At 39.3% G+C, this 24,955-nt stretch overlaps 1 protein-coding gene across 23 annotated transcripts in view; it reads left to right on the top strand.

Moving 5' to 3' along the window:
* The first annotated feature begins 5,974 nt into the window (after window positions 1-5,974).
* Window positions 5,975-24,955, top strand: part of GPHN (gephyrin) — a 268,916-nt gene continuing 249,935 nt past the window's right edge. For all 23 annotated transcript variants that reach the window (XM_058807892.1, XM_058807902.1, XM_058807893.1 and 20 more), the window contains exon 1: window positions 5,975-6,102. In XM_058807892.1, coding sequence (XP_058663875.1) covers window positions 6,039-6,102 — 64 coding nt within the window. In that variant the 5' untranslated portion in view covers window positions 5,975-6,038. The remainder of the gene's footprint in view (window positions 6,103-24,955) is intronic.

Below are 24,955 nucleotides of genomic sequence, written 5' to 3'. Positions count from 1 at the left end.
GAAGTTTAGGAAGCATCTTAGATGAAGCTGAGGTAAGAAAGAATTCTAGAGCAAGACTAAGTGATCTACTACAAAGTATATCCAACTATTTTTAGCCCTGTCTAAAGCAAAAACATATGAAACCCTAACAATACACAGAGGATGCATATTAAAATGTTTTTGCATTTAATATGACTACATGCAATGGCTTGTAAATATACTATGTCATTTGTGTCCCTTGGTAATTTTGTAGTCACACAGGTGGCAACTTAAACAAATCTTTGGTACAGGCTTCAAAGAAGGTAAAGGCTTGAGCCACAGCTGGGCCAAGAACTCTTCTGGTAAAAAAACCCCACAAAGGTGCAGAGTGACCTAGTGAGAATGATGCACACCAATCATGGGCTTAACACATGAAAAACAGGTGTACTTTCCAAGACTCATTTATCAAAGAACAAAGGCAGTTGTGGGTACAAGGAGTCTCATGTGTCCCATTGTATGCAATTTGACAACAAGCTAACGACTTTATACCATAAATATAACATAAATGACCTAAATCAGGATTTATGAGCCTGGAGAGGGCATGGCCACTTGCTTTTTGCCTGAATTTTATTTTTTTATATAGTTACATATGTCTGAAGGTGGACAGACTCTCTGAAAGCCACTGTCACATTGCTGAGAGCTGAAATCCAATATTCGAAAATGCGCATTGGTGAATTTGCCTTCAGCCAAGCTGGCAGGAGGCTGCAGCTGCTCTTCGCCATAAAGAATCTTTTTCTTCCTTAGAGGATCTATTCTAATAGTTTTAATGCTTATACTAAGTCAAAGCAAATTAAACAGCAAGGTTTCCTGCAGGAGAGTAACTTTTTCATTTTTGGCTACAACATGTGATGATTATTTGTGGTTAGTTCTTTCCAAAATATTATAGTTTACTTTGGGTTCAAAATACCTTCTCTTTCCTCTTTCTCCCTTATTTCATACAGTTTGGAGTCATCTTGCTCATTAATCAAGATCAAGATACCTTAAGGTTTTATGTCATCTCTTACAAAAAACCAAGGAGAAATACAGATAAAGGAAAATAATGTATGGAAAGAACTGATTCAGCTCATCAGAATTCTGAATTTAGTTTACATGAGATCCAAAAGCATTTTCCTGCTTTTCATATCCAAGTCCTTAATGAGGCAGTTTTGTCAAAGTGAAATCTCAAAAATAGAATGTTCCAGTAAGATGTCTTTTAAATCTGTCTACTCTTTGTGTATGCTAAACTCATCAAATGCTTTTCTAAAATAGCTACTGTTTTGCAGCAAACGAAGCACAGACAATTGAATGTGTCAACACCACTCGTGGAGTCACGCTAAGATTCATTTATTTTTGTCAGGCACCCATACTAGTAGCGAATCAATGGCACTGCATTTGTAGTCAGATGTCACACATATTGCAAACCTATCTCAAAGGCTTTGGTTCTGCTCTTGGGTGGGCTGTCCACTGCAGTAAGGGCTGCAGTGACCCACGAGAATTGGCACCTGGGAGCATCAAGGTTGCCTTTGGCTGGCCCCATTTCCAAATTACTCTAAAAGAAAGGAAACCCTGTTTTAGTGTAGTGCTATTCAAGAAAAGCCTACTTTGTCAGATTAACATAGAATAACTACAGCAAAATATCTGGGGCATAATTTTCAAGGTGGAACCAAGAAAGTAGTAGGGCCAGCTCAATGGATGGTGTTCAAAAAGATAAAGATGATGAATCAAAAGATAATCCTTATCACAGGATCTGCAAGACCTCCCCTGCTCCTTAGAGAAGGATTCAAACCTTGTTACCATGCTGAGGATATACTTCAATCTGGAACTTCCCTGCCTAGGAATTCTGTCTGGGAAAGTCTGGACAAAAATTTGTGTGTCTGCATAACGCAAAAAACCACAGTGGTCCAACATGTCCTGGACAAAGATCTACAGAACACTCTTTTCCAGAGACTCATAGAAACAGAAACATTTATTCAACTGAGCAGCAGAACAGTAACATCTGAAATCTCAGATAAAGAAAGACAAGCTGGATAGAAGTGCTTTGTGCATTAAATAATGAGAATACAGGGGTTTGCTATAACCTTTATCACGGGAAGGATGACTGGAAAGGAAGAGATTTTTTGGTCTGACCTGGTAGGAGAGTAAGAGAAAAAAGGCTGCAATGGGTTTGAACTGGAGGCAGCTCAAATGGCTGTCACTGCCACAGCCATCAAAGTCATAGCACATAAGCTCAGTAAATATCACTCTTCCAGATGTTGCTGTTTCTAAGAATATATGTGAGGTTGTATCCTAGAGCATATGGTGCCATTTCAAAAGTTGCACCACAGTAGGCAGCTGAGTGGGAGGAGGCAGAAAGGGAGAGAGTATGCCTGGATGTCTCTCAAGGCCACCTTTCCTTTGGAGTTTTCCACATGCCTGTCATTGCTGCAAATGCCCACATTGCAAACAGGAATCAGCTAAATTGTGATGTAGTTTGTTACCAAGTGGAAGAGTTAACAGCTTCTCTTATCATGTAGTCTCACAGATATAGGTTATTTGCTTAATAGACAAATTTGACCTTGCAGGTATTGGTGCAATGCAAGGAGTAATTAAGTTTTACTGTAAGCAAAACACATTTTGCTTCCCACTAATAGTTAGAGCAATCACTGAAATTGGGTTCCTACTCATGACTGGAGGTAGAAATCCAGAAAGGATTCTCAGGAGGCCTCTGGCAATGTTCAGGTGGCAAGGATGAACTATGGAATATGCCATGAAGACATTTGGATGGTTTTCTAACCCTACATAGCTAAAATATGGTGCATGATCTGTATTTTTCCTAGATGCTTGCCCAAGGAAATAGATTGTTTGGAGAAATCACCTCTCGCACCCTCTTTGAGAGTGATGAATATTGTGCTACATCTGTGGCAGTGGTTACACATGTAAATGTTTGTACTCTTCTTTTTCAAAATTTGTAGATCAACACAGAGTATGTAAACATATCAGAAAGTAATAACCTGTAATAAACTGACTTTAAAACAACAGCTGAATTGGAAAATCTTTTTATTTTAAAGTCTCAGCCTTAGTTTCCTGACTGTTCATAGACTCACATGAATAAGCTGGAGATACAACTTTGTTTCCTATTACTTAACCATTGAGCCAGCTAGTCTCTTGACCTTACTTGGATTTGCACCAGTGGCACAAATTAAAATGTTTTAAATTTGATTAATGATTTATTAAACCAGCTAGTTAATGTCTTCAGCAGGATCTGCATCAATGGCACACAGTTGAAGAGCCATGTCCCACTGCTGATCCAAACATCCAACCAGTTGTAAACAAAACAGAATAGAGTAAGAAGTTATAGTTAAGGAGTTACTAAAAAAAAAATCAGATCCACAAGACAACAAAACTATAGAAATTATACTGAATCCTTATTGTAAATATAAAGTGTCTGATCACTTTGACGGAGAGTTTAAATCATCCTTCCCACACTGTAATGAAGAAAACCATCTTCCTGTAATCATACTGAAGGCTCCTTATCTTAATAATTAAGATTTCTACAGGTTACTATGGAGGTTAGTACAGGAGCTTCCTCTCTGCTCAAAGTGTTTTCCCCAAATAAAAGTATGTAAAAGATGTAATTCAGTGGTGCTCATGATAAACTGAGAAAGCCACTCTGTTTCCCAGTAGACCACATGGAACAAGCATGGCTGGCAGAGCCAGCTTGATGAAAAGGCAGTGCTTCAGTTAACAGAGATACTGATAATTGCCAGCTGGCAGACAAAATAATGTAAAACATTTGCTGAGAGGTTACTGAATTGAGTTATACTTCACCTCTGACACGAGCAGGGCAAAATGTGACTATCAGCTTTATATTGACTTTGATGAGGAAAACTTGTTTTTCTCTGGATAGTCAATGTGAACTCCAGTGTGGATTGCTAGCACAATTAGAATATGTCCCTGCAGTAAAAGGCTTCTGCATCACACACGCTTGTTTTCTTGCTGTGTCACAAATTTGACTGCAGGACATCATCCCATTCACAACCTTCTCCTGAACTATTATGGATCTCCCATCCAGTTTACAAGGCTTTTCACATCACAGTAACAAACCCTATTGTCAATTTCAGCTTCTCATCAATTTTAGTGTTTTAAAAATTTGTAAACTTATTTTGTTGCTTTAATACAATCATCTACTACATTTCTGTACAAAAAAATTCTCATACAAATCCCTCTAGTAGGCACTTATAAATCCAGAAATAATACACCTAATGCTGCCAGTGGAATCTGAATTTTGCTCCTCCTTCTTACCATCCACAAGAGCAACAAATCAACAGGCTACACAGGGAGACTGAGATGCTCTGAATAAACAATACTGTTTTTAGGGTGTGAGAATCCTCTGCAGGAACTACAAAATGTCAAGCTATTTGCTCTCACTTTAGATAATTTCAGATACGTTTGCAAAAAAAAAATAAAATCTTTTTGCCTTGTCTACAGCAGAATATTCAACAAATAGTGTCTGAACCCATGAGGGAACAGCAGTATGAGCACCAGAGACGCAGTATATCTTCAGTAACCATGCTGTTTTGGGTTCAGGCTTACACCCACCCACATATGTTGTATTATACCATTGCATAACCAGAGATCCCTGGAGCCTGGATTCTCAGTCTCTATGGCTGCACACACTGCAACTGCTGTGCCAATACAGAAATACTGATATCGTGTGCTGCTGCACACCCCACCAAAGTGCTACTAGTGTGACTTCCCCTTAGACAGAGGATATTTCTTCAGCCCTTTCTTTCTTTTCTTTTTTCTTTTTTTTTTTTTTTTTTTTTTTTTTTGGTGCTAGCCGTTCATCAAAGAAAGTGACATGCTAAGGAGAAAACTGAAGTGGTTCATTTATGTACATACAAATTACACATGCTTTCAATAATTGCTTGTTAGTAGGCAGTCAAAAGGAGACTAATACAGAGTCTGCTATTAGTAAAATAGCCTTGAAGATGCAAGAGGAATACCCAAAAATATAAATATCTGCAGAAGTCGGGGGACTTGAATTTTGACAATGGGTTATCATTTGTAGTTGGTGATGGTACTAATCAATGTAGAAGACGTTTGCCCACATATTTATTCAAAACGAGTTTTAATGTTTGCTTCCTGAGAGTATCCAGTGTAACATAAGTTAGACAAAAAAAGATGACAGTAAGTCACTTTGTCAAAACAACTGTTGCTTTGTTGTGTAACAACAGCTTTAGTCTCTGAGTAAAGGGGAAGAACTCACAGGTGACAGAAGAGGCCTGGAAAGGTAAAAAAAACCATCCTGCTGAGCCCTGCTGAGGAAATTGGTGGGGGGAAAAAAATGTATGTCTTTATTTCCAGCCTGGAGAGCAGGAGCTCAGGGGTGACCTCGTCGCTCTCCACAGCCACCTGAAAGGAGGCGCAGCCAGGGGCGGGTCGGCCTCTTCTCCGGGCAGCCAGCGACAGGACAAGGGTCTGTCAGTCTGTCTGTCGGTCTTAAGCTGCACCAGGGGAGGCTCCGGCTGGATGTCAGGAAGAGATTTTTCACAGAGACGGAGATTAGCCGTGGCAAAGGGCTGCGCAGGGAGGAGGTGCAGCCACGTCCCCGGAGGTGTTTGACAGAGGACTGGATGTGGTGTCAGGGCCGTGCTCTACTCGGCAAGGCTGCTCATAGCTGACGATCACAGAGGTCTTTTCCAGCCTAATTGAATCTGTGGCTCTGTGGTGTCACGCTAACCGAGAGTAGGGAAGATGACCACCCTTACTATTTGTCTATTCCCGTTTTCCGAAGTCTCGGGAATGAACCTGCCAGCGCCCGCAATCAGGGATGCCCAGGCTCGGGCTGGGTTCTCGGCGCTGGATTGCTGCTGCCTGCGCCGCGCGCACCGCGCTAGTCTCGCACCCCCCCGGCGCCGTCGTAACCCAGGCCCCGCCCCCGTCCCGGCCCCGCCCCTCATCCCCGCCCCGCCACCGCGGCCCCGCCCACTCTGCGCCCGCGCCGCTCCCGCGCCGCCTCCCCCCTCCCCCCCCCGGCAGTGCGGTCCTGCGCCGCGAACATGGCGTCGGAGGGGATGATCCTGACGAACCACGACCACCAGATCCGCGTCGGCGTCCTCACAGGTACCGGGCCGCGCCGGGCACGGCGCTGGGGACGCGCGGGGGGCGGCCGCGGGTCGGTGCGCGCCTCAGGCCGCCCCGCGGGGTGCCCCGCCGGCCGCCCGTCTCTCCCGTGGCGGCGCCGCCGCCGCTGCGCAGGGAGCGCCCCTCCGCCGTGCGTGCGGTACCCGAAGCCCGGAGCCGGGGTCGGGGCGTGGGGGCGGCGCTCCGGCCGCCGGCGGACGGCGTGAGCGGGGCCGGCCGGCGCTGGGCAGCGCTGCCGCAGGCGGGCGGGCGCCGCAGCCACGGGGACTGACCCGGGGATAACCCGCGCGAAGGGGACGGAGTGCGCGGGTGGGCGAACGCCGGAGGGGATGGGGGGCCGGGACGCGGCCGGGCTTCCTCCGAGCGCGGCGATGCCGGCAGCGCGAAGGCGCTGGAGAAGGGAGCCCGCGGCCGGCGCAGGCTGCGGGCCGGCAGGTGCCGGGCCTGCCTTCCCCGGGCGGGAGGCGGCTTCAGCTCCCGGCCGCGGGAATGCCCGAGCTGGGCACGCTCCGCACGGCAGCTCCTTTGGGATGGCTCCTTCCCCTCCCCCTCCCCCTCCCTGGCCTTTACTTTGGGGATCGGGAGGGGGTGGGTGGGGATGCCTGTGCCTGTGTGCTCTCTGTGGGGAGGGGGAGGAGGGCATTTATGATGCTGCCGCTCATAGCGCACGGATGATCCTTTAATAAACCCGTGGCACATGACCTGCGGTGGCTGCACAGACGGGCTCCCGGAGCCGGTGCGGGTGTGACGGGCCGGGGGCTCCTGTGCCGGGATCTCGGCGTCTCCCGGAGCCCCGCGGAGCTCGGCGCAGCGGGCGGCGCGCCCAGGAGCGGAGCCCCGAGGGGTTCCGCTGTACACGGGCGTCAGCGCCGCTTCTGTGCGAGGAAGGGGCCAGAGATACCGGCGAAATTTTTAGGCGTCAAGCTCCGTAGGTTTCAGCGGGAGCCTGGGAAGACATGATTGTTCGTGGAAAGCGGCGTTGCGAGCTCGCTCAGGAGTAGGAGGATGCTTGGAGTGAGAGGGGGGGACACTGACGGCCGAGGAGGCCTGCAGTCAACCCTGAAGTTATTAATTCCCGCTAGCTAGCGGTGTTTGACCCGAGCGGCGCGTTGCGAGCCCGCGGCAGCCCCCGGCGCTGTTCCTGTGCCCGGTGCTGATCCCGCTGCCGGCAGCCAGGCTGGAGCCCTTCCCCTCCTTCCCTTCCCGGGAAGCGCTCGGCCGCAAGGTGATGGTGACGATAAACCGCTAGAAAAGCACGGTAGATGCAAGTGGAAATCCTCAGCGTGCTTGTAAATTCCAGGCAGTCAGATCCTTAATATGGGTAGAGCGTGTTGGACCAGATGCAAAAGTCACATGGGGGAGTTTGTTCCCTTTGTTCCTGAAGGATAGGACATGTGTGCCACTACCTATTACTGTAAAAGTTAAAGTGGGAAGGGAGTGCAAGCAGAATGCATATTTTTCTTTGTGTATTTTGTGCAACTTCATGGTGTGTAATGTGGATTATTATTTTCTTTTGATCAGAGTTGTAATAATTTTCACATGTAAGTGTTCCCAGAATGTACTACCAGGCACATATGCTGTTATAATAATTAAAATAACTATTTAGTCTCTCAATAGGTTCAGATAGTCTTTCAGAATACACTTATTTTTTACCGCAAATCCTGTTTCATCATTGTTAAACTCTTTTAACTTTGTATCATAATTTGTAATTTCATTGAGAAGAGCTTCTGGCCTAATTTTAGTATGTTTTTTAGAGGAAATCCAAGAGGCATTACCAAACAGAACAGTTTTAGTTTTTTTCACCTTAATGTGGTTGTTTTGAATTTCAGGCTAACAGTTTTTGCAAATAGTTATTTTTATTTTGAAAGAGGACACCTTGGTTTCTTACAATTTTCCTAGCCCCCTTTTTGTGTGTGTTTGTAAACCTGAAATAAAATATTATTTTCTGCTCCAGCATCTCCTTTAACCTGGAAAGAGAGTATTTGTACTTTGGGGAATTTGGACCCCCTAGCTGTTTCTGCTGTTTCTGCTATTTCTGCTGTTTCAGCTATGAAAAGAGAAATTAAAAATGTACTCTTCTGAATTTTTCTCATAGAAATGAACTGATAATGCATGCTGTTGTATGGAGGAATAAGTGTAGAAATGAAAAGGTTAGGTATGAGGACTATTTTTTTTAACATTTAGAATAGCTTAGTGATCAGAAATTAGGTCATTAACATAACATGACTCCTTTAGCTTTTCTAATTAAGATCATAGGCATATGTTTGTTTTCTTAGCAGTACATACTTGTGGTCTTATCAGCACAGGCATACAGATTTATGCTCCTGTTAGACTTGGTATGCTCAGTTTAGAAAATAATCAGTACTGCACCTTATGGTCATACTCAGATGGAATTTAAATTTATTTATGAGGGAGTAACTGTTGAATTAATTTGGTGTAAAGTTGTGTGTTTATTTTTAAATGAGGACATATAAAAATTATTTGGGCACATTGTTATTCTTATGTGTAGAGACTGATGCACATGGCTCCAGAGAATATTGAGAGTGAGTAATGTTTGTCACAAGGCTTAGTTTCATTTCATTGTTTTGTTTTAAGTTATTGTATTTGTTTTGCTTGGTAGACCTCTGTGATTGTGTATGTCTCGCTAGTTTCATCTAGAAACAAATGTTTACTTTTTCACTTGTGGCAAATTTGGACAGGTATAGTGGATTAGAGAAATAGAAATCCTGGTTATTGTTTACTAAAGTAACTGTGTTCAAATGCAAATTTATGCGGAATGTAGCACCTTGGGCTTTTTTTACAGAAATTACTTGGTAATTTCTCTTATTCCCAAACTGTGGAGGTCTTTTAGTTAAGAGTCAATGATAAGAACAAAATCCATAATTAGGACATTTTCTCAGCATGAAAGAACTGTCTTCCTGAAATCAGGAAAAATACTTTGGTGTGTACAGCATCTATGGAGTTGAAGATCACACTCATGCTTATTTTTGAGTCTCTGTATAGAAAGTTGTAGAGTTAGACTACTGTAGCAGAAGGAAAAATACAACTGACTGATTACAAAACTGTGAAACTTGAGAAATACAGGGTTATGTCTTATGCACATAGGAAGCCTCACTGGTTTGTGGATAGAAATATGAATTCTAATCTTTGTGTGTTATCATTTCAATAACTTTTCTAATTAGTGAAGAGTGGAACCGTGAAAGTGTCATATTCAGCACCAGGGTTTAATGAAGTGTTCAGATTAAAGATACTGCTCACTTAGGTTCCAAACCTAGGTTTTCCCTCTGCTACCTTTGATATGTATTGCAAGCACATGAGCTACTAATAGAGCTTCAGTATTATGTTGTTGTGAGTTTACTTTTATGGTAAAATGCATTTTAAAAGGGCTGTAATGCTAAATGTCAGATTGGGAGATTTTTGTGATGGAATAACAGAGTTGGACAAACAACGTCCAAAGCTTTGTCATTTAAGTGTTCTGGATATCTTCTTTTAAAAATAAAACAGTCATGGAGAAAGAAGAAATGTGGGGTAGATAAATGAAAAAGAGGAGAGATCTCCACATTTACAGTAAAGGCTGGACTCTATGCATGCTTTGTGTGTACTGTTGTGCACCAGTGCTTCCTGAGTAAAGTACAGGTACAGAATTACTCTGGTTGCCCCTTGCAAGCCTTTCATGTTTGGGATATCTCTAACAGAACAGTTGTTAATCAGTTACCAGTGGTGCCAGGCTGCTGGACCTGGTGTACCAAGTACAGAATTTTGTAATATTGAAGTTGTCTAGAAAAGAGGAGAAATTGTGTGCTCTGGCCAAGGTTGAATCAATATTAGGTCATCCTTCACTGGTGGTGGCACTGGTAACAGTTATATAATCTGTGACCTTTCTTGTTTTGTCAGTGACTAAAGCAGACCCTTGACTGGAACCATCCAGAGAGTTCTGAATGATGTTGCCATCTCCACTGGCTCAATGGAAAAAAACATGCTCTGGTTCTCTCTGGTTGTTCCTATTTTGTGCTTTTTTCCTCTCCATCCCCATTATCTTCTTATTTGCTTCTCTTTTTGTTTTCTCTCCAGTAAGCATTTAATGTAGCTGGCCAAAACTCAAGGTTTTGTTACATGTTTGGTTTTTTCAGAATATTAATGATAAAAATTTGTCAGATTTTGGGTTGGCTAATAACTCTTCATTCAGGTTGTCTGCTTTTGAGGCAGGTCTGTGAGAAAGTCCTCACCAGACATAAACATAATTTTCTGTCTTTTCTCCTCATTTTGTATTGTTTCTTCCTTGTTTAGGAAAAAACTTTCAGGCTAACTTTTTTTCAGGCCAGTTTTATTGTGTTCAGTATTGCTTTCAATGTGGTACAGCCTTTCCCTTTCATAAAGGGAGTAAGGAGTTTAGGCAAATTTCTCTTCAGATACCTTATTCTTCCTTTCTTCCTCTGTGTAAAGATTAAAACATATTCAATGATAGCTGCGACCATAACCTACACATTAAAGCAGACAAATGTTTCTGAATGTGTGACTCAGACCTTGATGTCCAGGTAACCCTGTAGTGAGGAAGATTACAGCTTTGCCTTTGTGTCTGAGACTCCTTCGTTGGTTGAAATGACTCTGAGTGTGGACATTGTGTCTGAATGTATCACTTTGAAGCAAGCTTTCTTCCGAGATGGTGAGGCCCTTATCTACATGACAACTGCAACCAAAGAGGTTGCCTGGGCAGATCTGAAGTTCAGTGATATGCATGTTTTGTAAAAATTATCTTTGAGAAATGTGACAAAATACTTAGTGTGTCACTATATGTTGGTCAGACTGTTTTAGAAATGTATAGGCTGTTTCCCAACTGAAGTAATTTGCCTCTTTCTTATTTTATGAGGTACCTTCTCATGACTTTCCTCTAACTGTTCATTAATAGCATGCAAGTTGCAAGGTTCTTGGTGATGGTGGCTCTGTTCATGCTTTGGAATTAGTGGGAAACTTTCTTATAGAGGTGCTTGCAGGAGGAGGAGGACTGACACTAGGTTTCCTAGGAGTTATCATCAAGTTGCCATAATAGTCTAAATTGAAGTTGCTAAGTTTTTTGTTTGTGATCTGACTTCTGTCCAGAATTACACCTTATTGGGCACTTATCTTCAAAACATAGATTAAAGGCAGTACCTTCTCCTGGGAGCCTTAGTTAGAGAAACACTGTGCTTCCATTCAAACACTCTGGATTCAGAGTAACATTGATTTTCATCTTTCTCACCTGTAAGACTGTCCTAACTTTGAGTTTATCCATAGAAACTAGGAGATCTCCTCCCTGTTTGCCATTGGTAGCTGTACATTTTTCTTTTTGACTTTATATGGCTAGGATGATGAGCTTAATCTCGTGAACATGATCAGTGAAATCACCTCACTTCCTTTTTGTAGTCTAACTGTGCTTTACCTTTTAAACTTAGAGGAAGAAAGTCCTTGCTTCCCCCCCCCCCCCCCCACCATTTTTTAGTGTATGGCATGGAACAAAAATAGGTGGCTGAAATCTCTCTGATACAGTGGACTCTTGTACTTGAAATGTAACTTGCTTGCTGTAGTATTCTTTCTTTTGAATGGGAAGTAGAAACACTGAAAGTAAAAGCACCTAAAGAAAGAGATGAAGTTATACATGTATAATTGGGAAATGATACCTACTTGCATAAGAAATGGGCATTAATTTGGAGAATTATGTGTTTTTATATATCAGGGGTAAGAAGTCTTGTGTACTCAGTGTTTCTTGATTTGGAGTTTACTTATCCAAATACAGTTGAAAGACTTCCATCTTCACCCACGCTCCATGTCTGTGCTTCATATTTAGCAGCACAGAGCATACCCATTACAGCATGTTTTCATTTGCTTTTCTACGTTTATATTTGTCGCCTTTTCCAGTCCTGCAGGAAAACTTTCCATGTTATTTACCTTAAAAATTGCTGATTGTGAATTTCATGAGGACCAGCTTAGTTCTGGGATAACCTTTAGTTGGTCTGCTGGCTTTGTTAATTGGACAGTAACAGAGTATGTGATCATCAGGCCGTGTTTTGGAGAGTCTAGCATACAAAATTCTGATATACACACAGAATTCCACCTTTATTGTTGATTTAGCCATAGCTGTCTGGAATTTTTTGTAGGTAAGCAAGAATAGATTCTGTTGTCTGCAATTTGTGAGATTCTTATGCAACGAGAGGACATGATAACTAAAAATGAGAACAAATTTTAGTTCTTGTTAGATATTTACAATGTCTTGAAGTGTGAATTAAGGAAAAGAAATCATTTACATTCTGTTCATATGTGTAGATGCACTATGCAACTCTCCCCCTCTTGCACAGACATGTCTTTATAATTTGTAGTGTTGTGTATGAAAGAATTCTTCTTGAAAGTTTAACAGAATGCCTGGAAAAGGTCTCCTTGAAGAACTGGAGGGTAATAACCATAAGGGAAAAGAGCAGGTAGCAGCCTTTTTCCTGTGGGGTGTTTTTAATTAATAAAAAAAGAACATAGCCTTTGGCTGTTTTATCACAAAACAAATGAAAAAATAATTTAAAATTTAAAAAGAACAGTAATTGCATAAAAAGTGCTTGGGAAAAATAGACCTAATTAGGCAGTTATTTTAGAAAATTTCATTTTGCAAGTAAGAGACTTGTATGTGATGTTTTGTTTACTTGTTTTGTTTCAAACTAATTTACTGAGGCCTATTTTATGCCTAACTTGTCAAGTGGAAAAAAATTAGCATAAACCTTTAAGAATAATCTTCTTTGTAAATTTTGCAATATGCTGCAAAACAGGGCTCTATCCTACAGTTACAATGTGGGTGAATGATGTAAGGAATAAAATGCATTGTCTGTTCCCTATACTATGAAATAAGCAACAAGACTTCCACTGTCTGATTTGAATGGTTGGGGAATAGCTATGTATAGCAAAATCTATTTTTGAACAGTAAAATGTTTTTTGATATATACCATGACCTTCACGAACTGATTCAACATTAATTTAGCTTTATATATATTAGGTAGAACAGTAATCTTAATAATTACGTACGGATTCTGACATTTTATTATGTATTCAGCATACAGATTGTATTAAGTAGATCTATAAAATAAGTAAATATATTAAGAATTGCATATGCACTTACAATCACAAGTATAGAAATACATATTTTTATTTCTTCCTTTTCTAATTCAATTATATCACTTACTCAAGTGAAGAATGTGAAGAAGCAGAATACACTTGGGATTTGAACTATAAAATTTTTGTGTGCTTTTAGTACTTACTATGTGGTTATGAAATTGTTAGTTTTCTTCATTGTCCTGTATATTGTAGGGAATTTATGTGGAATATTTTTCCTTTAAAAAAATCTTTTATGCATGTATTTTGTTGGTTTTTCTGGCTATTGTATGTGACTTTTGAGATCTAAAAGTGGGAAGTAGGAATTAAAGTATATGTTAAATTATATGGTGTGGTTTTATTTGGGTTTGTGATTTTTGTGGTTTTTTTTCCATGTATTATAGTTTGGAATTTTTGGGAGGTGGGATTATAGGTGCTTTTCTTTCATTTTAGGTGTATGCTGGAAGGGATTTAAATGCATACTGAAATCTAGGGAGTAAGTTGTTTATTCAGAATCATTTTATGGGAAGTTGTATGGATGAAAAATAAAACACATTCTTTGGGAATAAAAATGAATTGCAGTAAAGTGTCTTGCAGATCTGACTCAGAATGGAAAGGCTTCTAGAACCTCTACAAATGATGCTTGTCCTTAAAAAAAAGAAATTCCCTTTATTCTTATCAAGCTGCTTTTGGTGCCATGAGATGGGCCACTTAGGAAGGAATTGATAGCAAGACCTGAGGTGAAGTCTGTAAAGTCTTAATCCAGTAATTCTAGAAGAAACATTGAATATGGTACTAGTTAGAAATTCTGCAAACCAACACACTTCTACACTGCTATTTCTTACCCCTTCTTAAACAAGTTCTCATGGGATCAGGAAGACAAATCAGACTGCCAAAGAGATGTTGTTGAGTAGGTATGTATCCTTCTACTAGGTACTCACAAATCCTGTCCTGGGAAAGTGTGAGTGGCAGTAAGTTTCTGGAAGAAGATTTCCAGGTATTCAAGCAGATATGATACAGTTTCCTACTGACATGACTCTTTCATATGATATAGAGTAGTGGCATAGCAGTGTAAATGGTGAGAAACCAAAGGCTTACTATGGATTCCCTGTTAGAAACTTCACCTTGGAAAAAAAACGGGGAGAAAGCAGCAAGATGCCTAAAGTAAGTACATATCTGGTGAGAAAAATGCTTGTTTCCAGGAAAAAAAAAAGCAAAAAAAAACCAACCCAAAAGACTAAAGGGAAAATGTAGTTTTCCTTTCCTCTTTCTTAGCAAATTTTCTCGTGTTAGTTGTATGAATATTCAAGGCAAGAATTAAATAAGCCTACAGCAAATCAAGGGTTTTTAAAATCCACTTCCTTGAAGAAATATGCTGTAAATTAAGCCTAGTGAGGAAAAAAGTTGTAAAACACCTTTAACAGAGAGTACAGGGACAAAGTGTTTCTGTAGATAATACACACAAAGCTCCAGGGATGCTGAGATGAAGCTGCAACAGGTGTTCCTATGTGTGTAACTCTTGCTGATTAAAACTTCATCATTGCTGGTGCACTGATTTGATACTTCAAAATTTAATACTTCAAAACTAGAATTTAGCTGAATCTAAATCTGAGTACTTCTGGTTTTAGTAAAATATACTTGATGGTAGGCTTTTTTAATGAGTGCTGTAATCAAGCAGACTGAAAAAGCTGCAGGGGGAATTTCTTTCCCTCCTAACCTTGCAAGAGATTCCAAACCCTTCTGGTCATGGGGACATACATCATGGCATTAAGGTAAAAAAAATAAAGAAAAGAAGAAGCCAGTAAAAGATCTGTAGAATAAACCAGGAGACTGAGGAGGGTTTGGAGACTTTTGAGAGAAACCTCTTAACTTTTTCAAGTAAATGTGACTACAGGGTAGTGCAGTATGACATAATTCTTTGGAAAGAAGGCAAGGCACAGAGCTTTAAAAATTTGGGAGTGATCATATTAGTGAAATGTATGTGGTTCAAGCTGGGTATGTTTGTTCCAGAATCTGATGTTTCAGAACCTAATGTTATTCTGATATCTATTTTTTAGGAATGTGCTCTGTTCCACAGTAGGAAGGTAAGCTGTGAAGCCTTAAGGTCTGATCTTGCAGTTAAATTCCAGCATGGTAAGAATTAAAGCTGTTACCAATGTCTCCAGTGTGGAGGACCTTCTTATCTGAGTGAGACTCAGGTTTTTTTCCTGAGCATCAAAAATCAAAATGGAAACTCCAAAGTTCATGGTAAAAGCTGATGAAAAAAGCAACTGATGAAGAATTTCCTGTGATTGTTAAGCTTCAAGGAAGCTCACCTGCCTGTTCCTATTTCTTTATTCCAAAGGGTATAGCTCTAGTTTATGCACAATGGTTTCAGTACATGACTTTTCTCTTTGGCTTGGCAGTTGATCAAAGAGAATTAGAGAAAATACTAGTTGTCATTTCACCATTGTTATGTCAGAAAAAGGTTCTAGTAGACTTTCTGTGTGTGCTTTGATGAACAGAACATCTTTCTGGAAAAGCCATCTGAGGCAAATTTCTGTATAGCATTAAACTGGGACATCATGGATTATCTTTAATATTAGAAAAATCTTTTAATTCCTTGATAGCATGTCTTGTATTCCATTATTGTTATGTTTAAGTTGCTGTGAGGACTCATCAAATCATAAGGGAGATTTTAGATGTGAAGTAGTAATAATTTTCGGTGTTTCTTACCAGAATAGTAGCAGCTTTTAGTACACCCCAGAATAATTTTAGCAGGTCTTCACATTCAGATGAGTCCTAGGAACCTTTTTTGCACCGAACAAACACCCGCTAAAAATGTTCTACCTTTGCTTCAGCCTCCAGAAAGTAAATTCAGCTGTGCATATGAAAAGTATGCTGAGGAAAACTACTTTAAAATGAATGCTTGAGATCTTATTAGCATCTAGAAAGCAGCTAATGATTAGGCCACATTCAAGAGCTTTTTCAGTGTTTTAGATGTTGGGAAAACATCAGCCTGGAGCCATTTGAGGTGATAGTAAAATACATATTCTAATTCCTTCTAAGTACAAATTTAAACTCTAATACCCCCTAGATGCTGACATTCCAACTAGCAGCCATTGAAGAAAACAACCCCTCAGATGTAGAAATTCCCCATATTTGGATAATTAGGTACTCTCTCAATTCTTCAGTGATAAGTACACAATTAAAAATATTTTGTTCTGTACCTATGTAAGTCTTTTGACTGTAATTTAGTAGGTTAATTTAACTTTTGTGATTTCATTCAATGTAAGTAAAATCTTTGATATCAAGGGCTGCTGCTTTAGAGAAACAGATCCTAGTACTGGGGGCTTCTCCTGCAGACTGCTGAGTGTGTTTTGCCTCACACTAGCTCAGAACCCATGGAGTGACCTCAGTAACTGTTGGAGTGCAGTAGGTGCACTTGTGGAGTGCATCTCGTTTAGTTTTGTCCAAAGTGAATTCCACATTCATACTTTGATTCTTCACTGCAGTGTGAACCAAGTGTGATGACTGGGGACTCCTGGGACACTGGTTAAAAGCCACATTTTTGGACCACAAAAAACTACTACAGACACACTGTTGTTTTTTGCCTCCGCAGGGTTGTGTGTGCCTCTCAAAATTCTTGTGCGTGCCAGAGGGGTCTTCCCCTAGGTAGCAATAAGGGGAGCTTCCTAGAAATAGGAGGTGACCAGGAAGACACTGGCTCTTGAACTGCTCTTGTGCATTTTGTGAAGGTGATGTGGGTGAGGGCAGAACCTTTGAATATTTGGATACTCTAGAGAAATTGAGATGTCTTTAGTTAACTAGCCTTGAAATGACTCTTAAGATATCACAAGGTTCAGTAGTATGTAGAAGTATTTCAAATGTCCAAAACTAGTAATAGAATTGCAAATTTTTACAAAAGCTATAGCTAATGAAGTGACAGAAAAAGCATATTTAAATTAATCCTTAGTTTGAACATGCCCTCCTTGTACCTTGTATCTGACTTGTCTGTTAGGAAAGTACATGCAGCACCTTTTCAGGGATTTTATCTTCCTGCATTCACTATGTCTCAAGGTGAGTTACTGAGAGAATTTTCTTCTGGTGTACCAGGCAGTCTCCTGTAAGTGGCCACTGCTTTAGAACCCAACAGGACTCTGTCAAGGTTTAATCTTGGGTATGATTCTATAATCACTTTTCTTGTTCACTGCCATGCCATGCTGTGCTGGCATAACCTGTTGTGTGGCTGTGCAGACAGGGAACTGAAACAGCTGAAAATTACCCTGCCAAAAAAACCCACCTGACCTTCTTGAGCTGAATCGGTTGTGTGATCTGGTTCAGCACAGAGCTCTGCAGACTTCTGCTCCTGTAGGTGAATGGTGAACAAGGCTGGCAATTTTTTACCTCTATTGTAATTTTTTAAAAAATTCTGTTCTGTTTTACTTCTATCCTGCCATTTCCATTTCTTTCCTCTGTGCAAAACAAATTTAACTGGCTAACCTAGTGGAAAAACTGCTCTTCTTTTGAGGAATTTGTTTGCTGCTGCTGGAACAGACTGAATCAACTTGGCAAGGGACCTCAGGAGTGCCAGTTTGAGGGAGGAGCTGGATTGTACAGGTAGGATAGGAAAAAGTGAGAGATAGGACTTCTGTTTTCTCAGCACAGCTCAAACAGATGTTATCATGTGCTAATTTTGTGTAGCTCACTTGCATGAATTGGGAAGGTAGTCTTGACACTCCTTTATTTGGCTGTGTTGCCTCCTTCCATGCAGATATTGCTTTATCAGGCCAGGTGTCCTCTTGGTGGTATTTACTAGCTTGTGCTCATGGACAAGCAAAGACACTGCCTCTGCTCAATAATAAGCAGTAAAAAAAACATGGTGAGGAAAGAGAAGGATTTGCCTGTTACAGGAAATTTTTTTGAGGAGAGGGTAATTCAAAATATATTTTTCCATTTTGTATGTAAAGTTATTTGATTCATGTAGAAGTAGGAGAATATGAAGGCTGTGCTAGGCATTTATGCTTAACAAAGAGCTGAACATCTGAGAACTTGCATGGTGAGTAACTAGAAATGCTGAACATTAGATTCCTGCAGTGTTAAATTTGGGAAAAGATGAATACTATGTTACACATTATCAGGTGTGGAAGGTCAATTTATGAAGGTATTAATTTTTTAATAGTTAAAATTTCTAACATTAGTTTATCTAACTTATTATCTTGACTATAGTTTGCCTGACACAACTAATTTGAAGACTATATACATGTAATTAATATACATACCCACATAAACATTTATGATAGTGTACATCAGTAATTTTTTAAAAAATAAAAGTGACACACTTTTGTCAGTTCTGATTTCCCTTTTCTTTGAGGGGTTTCTTTGGCACCATTCAATCTGTCATCTTACTTGCACTCAGTATAGTTTTCTAAGCCTATCTCTAGCTCAGTCTAGCTGTTATGCTAACTTTGAGGCTGCTGGCGTGATATGTACTAAATGGCAGATAATGTGCTACTGACTTTTTTTTCTTCTGTTCTTCATCAGTCTGTATACCAAGTACTTAAAACATCTGCATGCAAGATCATCATGTAATTTTGTGTCTGCCCTGCATATCTTCTTGCTGATGTGAACCGAGTCATTACCTTTTTCTTGAGTGGGCTGTTATCCATGTGATTGATGGAGGTAACTGGACCAGCCAGTCAAAGCATCAGCTGTTTAGGTAAGTCAGGCCTTGAGATTCTTGGTGAATATCAAGAATCCCCCTTAAAATGGGAGAGGGTTGGGGGTAAAGATGAGGATAGATAATTTAGTTGTATAATTGTGGTCAGTGGACCATGTGCACTTATTTAAGTCTTTAAGTGCAGCTCAGAAGCCTGCTGGTCCATGCATTTGTCTAATATTATGTGTTTTCATGGTCTCCATGGCTACTAATTATGTACAGACCATGATTTTGGTATTGAAAGGCAGTGTTTTGAGATAAAGGTAGCTAGCAAAACTGAGTTTTGTAAATTGCAAATATGAGTAACATCTTCAATATTAAGGTACATCTATAGTGAAAGTGTGATTTTTGAAATAGCAGAAAATACTGAAATGCTGTAGTCACTGTAAAGGCAATAATAACATAAAAGTACAGTTTGGCTAGGAAAAAAAATTTAAGGATTAATAATAAAAATGGAATTTTACAGGAAGTGTGAGAAAAAGAAACTATAGGAGGAATTGACAACCACATTATGTAAAACTGAAGCAGTATTATAAAGGACAGCTTCTAGCAAATAATATAGAAACCAGGGTTATACAAATGAGGTGTGGTGGCTGTTAATGGACAGCAGACAATCTCAACAGGGAAAACATTTGTGTGCTTAAGGATTATGCATCTGTAGGTATGTGCAAGCATCCTGTTCACTAGAAAAAGCTTAACAAGAGCAAAATTAGCAAATTTGTTTTATGAGACAAATAGAGTAATAAACTAAATATCCTAGATGTTCATAATCCCAATAGCCTTTCCTTAAAAGTCCCTCACTGAGCCTCATTCAAAGCTGAAAAGTTTTGAATCTTTTAGCAATTCTTTATGAATTTGTTTTTTAGTCCATTGTACCAATAGTGAAATTATTCCCACCTCGAGCTCTCATCTGTCCATGAGTTCTCATTTATCCCAGCAAAATTATTCCTATGTATGGTGAACAAAATGTGAACTGATCCAGATGATAGTATTTTGCCAAGCCAGCTTTCAGTGAATTTCTTTCAGTTTACTATGAGTAAATGCTTGTGCCCACACAGTAGAGAAGGGAACAAGTTGCTGCCAGTGTAAAGAAAGTAGGATTTTTTTGCTTTTGCTAATAATGCGTGAGAAAAACAGATCTTTTGCCAGGACATTAGTGGCCCATGTATTTGGGGAGCATACTGCTGCCAGGCCTTCAAAACTTTTGTTTTTACTGTAGTTCACTTTTATCACAATCAGAAGTTACATTTTTGGAAAGATTGCATGGATACGATTACAGCTGGTAGCCTTGTGCACCACCCATTGGCTGCTGATTTCAGTTTCAGTCAGTGACCTGAGGCTACATACAGTGCTCCAAAACTCAATTGCTAGTCATTCACTTAATTATGCTCACAGAAGCATGTTCTGTTTGTGTGTCTGTAGGATGTTTTTCTTTTTTTGGGGTGTGGAGTGATTGGCTTCTTGGTTTTGAAGTAACTGTGCTACTTCTGGTGATGTCTGGTTGATCTGTGAATCTGCTCCTGCATTACTAATGTCTCATCTTCCTTCAGAAGACCATCAGATTTTGTTTATTTTCATTACTTTTCTTTATTAACCTATATAGAATTACTGGATATTTGTTTTGGTTTCAGAATTTAGTTACCGCTCTTATTACAACTGATAAAAAAAAGGAAAAGTTTGAAAAAAGGTGAAGAGTTTCAGCCATTCTTTTTCCCCCTTAATATCCTCACCATGGAGCAAGATGTTACTACTTTCTTAATGACTGCAACAAAAGAAAGCATTAAAAACCTTAGCTCTTCTTTAAAAACAGTGGAAGATAAAGATGTGAGGCCAACAGATTCCTTTGCTGTCATTTTCTTCCATTTCTGACTTTTCATCTTTGTATTTGGTGTAGATTATGCTGGCTAAATACTGAAAATGGCTTTTTAGTGCTTTTCTGCTATTTTTTGCATTGGAAAGACTTTTATTTTTGTTCTAGTGCAAGTTTTATTCTTTTGTGAATTGACAAAGGCATACTTCCTTTGGGACTGACTGTAAAATCTTTTGTTGCCTGTAACATGACAAGTTAGATTAAAATCTTTCTCAGCAGTTTTATTTTCTTTTTTTTTTTTTTTTTTTTTTTGAATGTATGTGTCTTGATGCAGAGTTTGTTGATCAAATACGTCATATATCTAATTCAGATTATTTTTGGTGTTAGATGAAAAAGTCAACCTCTTGAATGCAACTAGATTGAGGGTTTTCTTACAGAATTTCTACTAAATGTAAAGTGCTTCTTTTCTTGCAACTTTTTAATTTGTACCTGCTTTGAATTGACATCTCCTGGAATCTCAGGATTTCATTATCAGGTCAACAGTCGTAATTACCTTTGTTTTTTCCTTTCTTTCTTACTTTTTTTTTCTTAAATCTGACAGATAACAAGGCATTTCTTCCACTTTGCCTCATGTTCCTGAATGACTTCATAGGCAACTCTGTGAAAGGCTTTTCCCACGATCCATCTTTCCTGTATTAGAATAGCTATAAGAAGAATGTGTTTTCTGTCTATAATTGCTTGTAAATATTACCACTTTTGACCATGGTTGTTTCTTTCAAGGCTTTTTTTCTCTGTGTTTCTTTCATTTTGCAGCCAGTGATCTTTCTAATAGTCTGTTGTCCGGGAGGATATATCTGGAGAATGTACTGCTTTAATGCTGTACAAAGGAAGTAATTGAAAGAAATCACTAAAGAATATTGTGGTGGGTTGACCCTGTGCAGCAGCTGAGCCCTACCCAGAGGCTTACTCACTGTCCCCAGGCAGGAGGAGGGACAGAATTAGAAAAGCAAAGGTGTGGAAACTTATCAGTTGAGATAAAGGCAGTTTAATAAGTGAGGGAAAGGTGTGTGCCTCACTGATATCAAGCCAGACCATATCCACTGCTGTCCATTTACCAAGTCAGTCATCTGGTAGAAAGTTTTTGTTAGGCTGGTCTCTGTGTTCTGCTGAATTTTTTTTCTATCTGTTAGCCAGACAGTTATAAAAGTTTAATTTTCCTTTTTATGTGGCCTTCTACCAGACAAAAAGCTCCAATAAGAAATTTTATAGCATGTTCTGCAAATCTATCTGTCCCCTGTGTTCAGGAATACAGGCATTTTGTAGATCAGTGCAAGGAAGCAATGCCCCACTGTATGGCTTTGCCATCTGGTACACATCCTCTAGGATGAAGAAAGATTTTTATAAACATTTTTGTTTATAAAAAATGTTGGCTTTTGTTGGCTTTTCTACAATTGATGAGTAGCATTTTTACTTCTCTCATGTGTGAGCTGTTTGTAGTTGCTGAAAAAGCTTTGGTGATTCATCTCCTTTTCTTGTCCCTTCAATGGATTCAGAAATGGAAATTCAGCTTCTATACTTTCAAGGAGTTTCCTTCATAAGGAAAAAAAAGTATACATTCTAACTGTGAGTTCCATTTGAGTCAATATAATATGTTTACAATGTTCCCCTGGTCTGCTACACAACTATCTAATGCCCATTACCATTCATGGATGATACATCTTAAGATACAAACTAGTTTTTTTAAAATTTTGTAAGTGAATGTCATTGAAGAAAATCCTTTCATTGTGGGCCCAAATGTGAATATTTGAGTAAGGATGTGGTTTAAAGATATTTAAAGCTCACAGTACTTCACAGCTTGATATGGTTCTGTGATTTATTCTATGTTAAATGCAATTTCAGATGCTAGGTTGTGACTGATAACATTATTCACTGTGCATGAAGTTCCTTCTGCCAAAATACATTACTTATTTATATATTATGCAGGTTCTTTTATTACTTTATTACTTACTTTTACGTAAGTACTTTGCAAATGCTCAGGTAAAGAGGTAATCTTGAAACTTATGTGCTACATAGACTACATAGTAAAAAAAAGAGTTTTTACATCTCTGGGGACAGGAGGCAGTACTCAACTGATATGCAAAGTGCTGAAATAAACTTGGATTCTTGTATTAGCTTGGACTCACTCATAATTAACTTTGGCTACTCTAGTCTGACTTCTAAAATATATCTTAAAAGCTAAAAACCACTCATTGGTTATTTAAGAATGTCAGGAGAACTAGTATAATGTAATATAAGAGTTAAGACATCCCCAGAGGACACAGTCAATTTGAGTATTACATGAGATGTCATTTATTAAATATGTATATAACAGTCTCTGTATCAAAGGCCTACATATCATTTATAAAACCAAAATTTAGCAGTTGAGAGATGCTCTTAGAACACATATGATACTTTTATTTCAGTTTTCTGTTTTGAAAGAGAGTGTTTTTTTAGGATTGTTCTGTGCTTGAATATAGTTTCTTACTAAGCCTTTTCACGTCAGGTAACCAGGATAAGATGTGTTGAAAGCATTACATGGACAGAGCTTTGTTCTTGGATTTATTCTTTTTAGTTCCTTGTTTTTTTAACTGAATATTTTTGTATAGCATTTGTTAGCTGAATAGCTAAAATTCTGCTCAATTTGTCTACTCTGTTTTAAATGAATGCCCATATGAACTCACTTGTCTGTTCAAATTAGCTAATTCAGAGAAGTTAATCTGTACATTTGAATTTCATAATGTATATTTTCGTTGTATACTTTGCTCTAAGAGGGTCAATAAGCTTTGGATTTTCCCTCACTGTCTGTCATATTAATATTACCAAAGCATTACCTGTCTGGATGAGGCCTAAAATGCAGTCATTAAACTAAAGGGAAGACATGATATTTAAAAAGAGTACTCTAAAAGTAATAATTATGTATTCCTTTGGTAATTAAGGTTTGCAAACCTCTTAATTTACTGAAGCACTAGTAGTCTACTGGAAATTACATACATGGAATAATACATTTTGCCTTCCTCTTACATCTGAGTGTTTACTTCTGGCTGCATCTGTTCTTGCTCCAGGGATAAGAATTTGAGATGGGAAGTCAAAGAAGCTCCAGTAGTTTTAACTTAATGTGATACTTGAAAGTATGTAACAGTTTCTTAAAAAATGAACAAACATTTAACAATTGATTTATCATATTGTTCAACATTATGTGAACATTGCCTTTCTTGTGTGCCTTAAGGGTGGGCTGAAGATTTTTGAATGAAGACAAACAAAAAAATAGTACATGATCCAAAAGATGCAAGTTGCAAAAAAAAAAAAAAAAGGAAGAAAAGCTGCAGTTGACACAAGAAGGTGGCTAGCGTTAACATATAGTGTGATAATGGATGTCAGGGGCAGAGGAGGGTGTTAAGTCATTGTTTTAGACTTGTGAGGTGGATTTACTAGAGTTTGTGTGTTCCCTAAGCAGAGAATATTGTGTTGATCCAGTAATTTGGAGATATTTTGGTTGCTCCAGGGAATGCTGTATTAAAAGTAGAAGCAGCTTTAAATATTCTGTAAAATGGAATGCATTGCCTTTATTCTCTCTGTGGAGCAGTGCTATTAGGAGCTATATCCCTAGTTACACACTTGTGAAATTAAAAAAAAGCTTCATGGCTGGAAGGATGCCCAAATTCTATGAAATCTTGTATTTCTGAAGAGAGAGATAAATATTCAATCAAAACCAGGTATCTGTAACACTTTGTAGGCTAGATCCAAAGAGAGACATCGATGTGGTGATGCTTCAGTGTCTTAAACTTTAGTAGTTTGGAGCATGCAGTGGGAGGGAGGAGAACAGGGTTCAGATATTTGCATTTTGAACTGTCATAGAGTTTGCTTCTCCTGTTAAAGGGCAAGTAACAAACAGAAATAGCCCATGGAGCATGGACTAGAATCTAGGTCTTCTCTCCCAGTTGAGCACCCTGGTTATTAGGCTACAGTGTGATCCTTGCTAATTGTCCAGATGCCATAGCATTTTAATTCGTTGCTGGGTAGTTACCTAGCTTTAGCAGATAAGAAGCTTGTTACTATCCATCCATTTAGTTTCCTAATTAAAGTGCTCTTCTGGGAAATAAATGCATGGGTTTGAATCTCCATATGCTAACAGGGAATTAAAGCCAAGTTCCTTGCCTCTGTGGTAGTCTCTGTAATCCAGT

The sequence above is a fragment of the Ammospiza caudacuta genome, chromosome 6 (genome assembly GCF_027887145.1).
Source record: "Ammospiza caudacuta isolate bAmmCau1 chromosome 6, bAmmCau1.pri, whole genome shotgun sequence".
In the NCBI taxonomy this organism is placed as follows: Eukaryota; Metazoa; Chordata; class Aves; order Passeriformes; family Passerellidae; genus Ammospiza; species Ammospiza caudacuta.
This window is presented reverse-complemented; position numbering and strand designations above follow the sequence as displayed.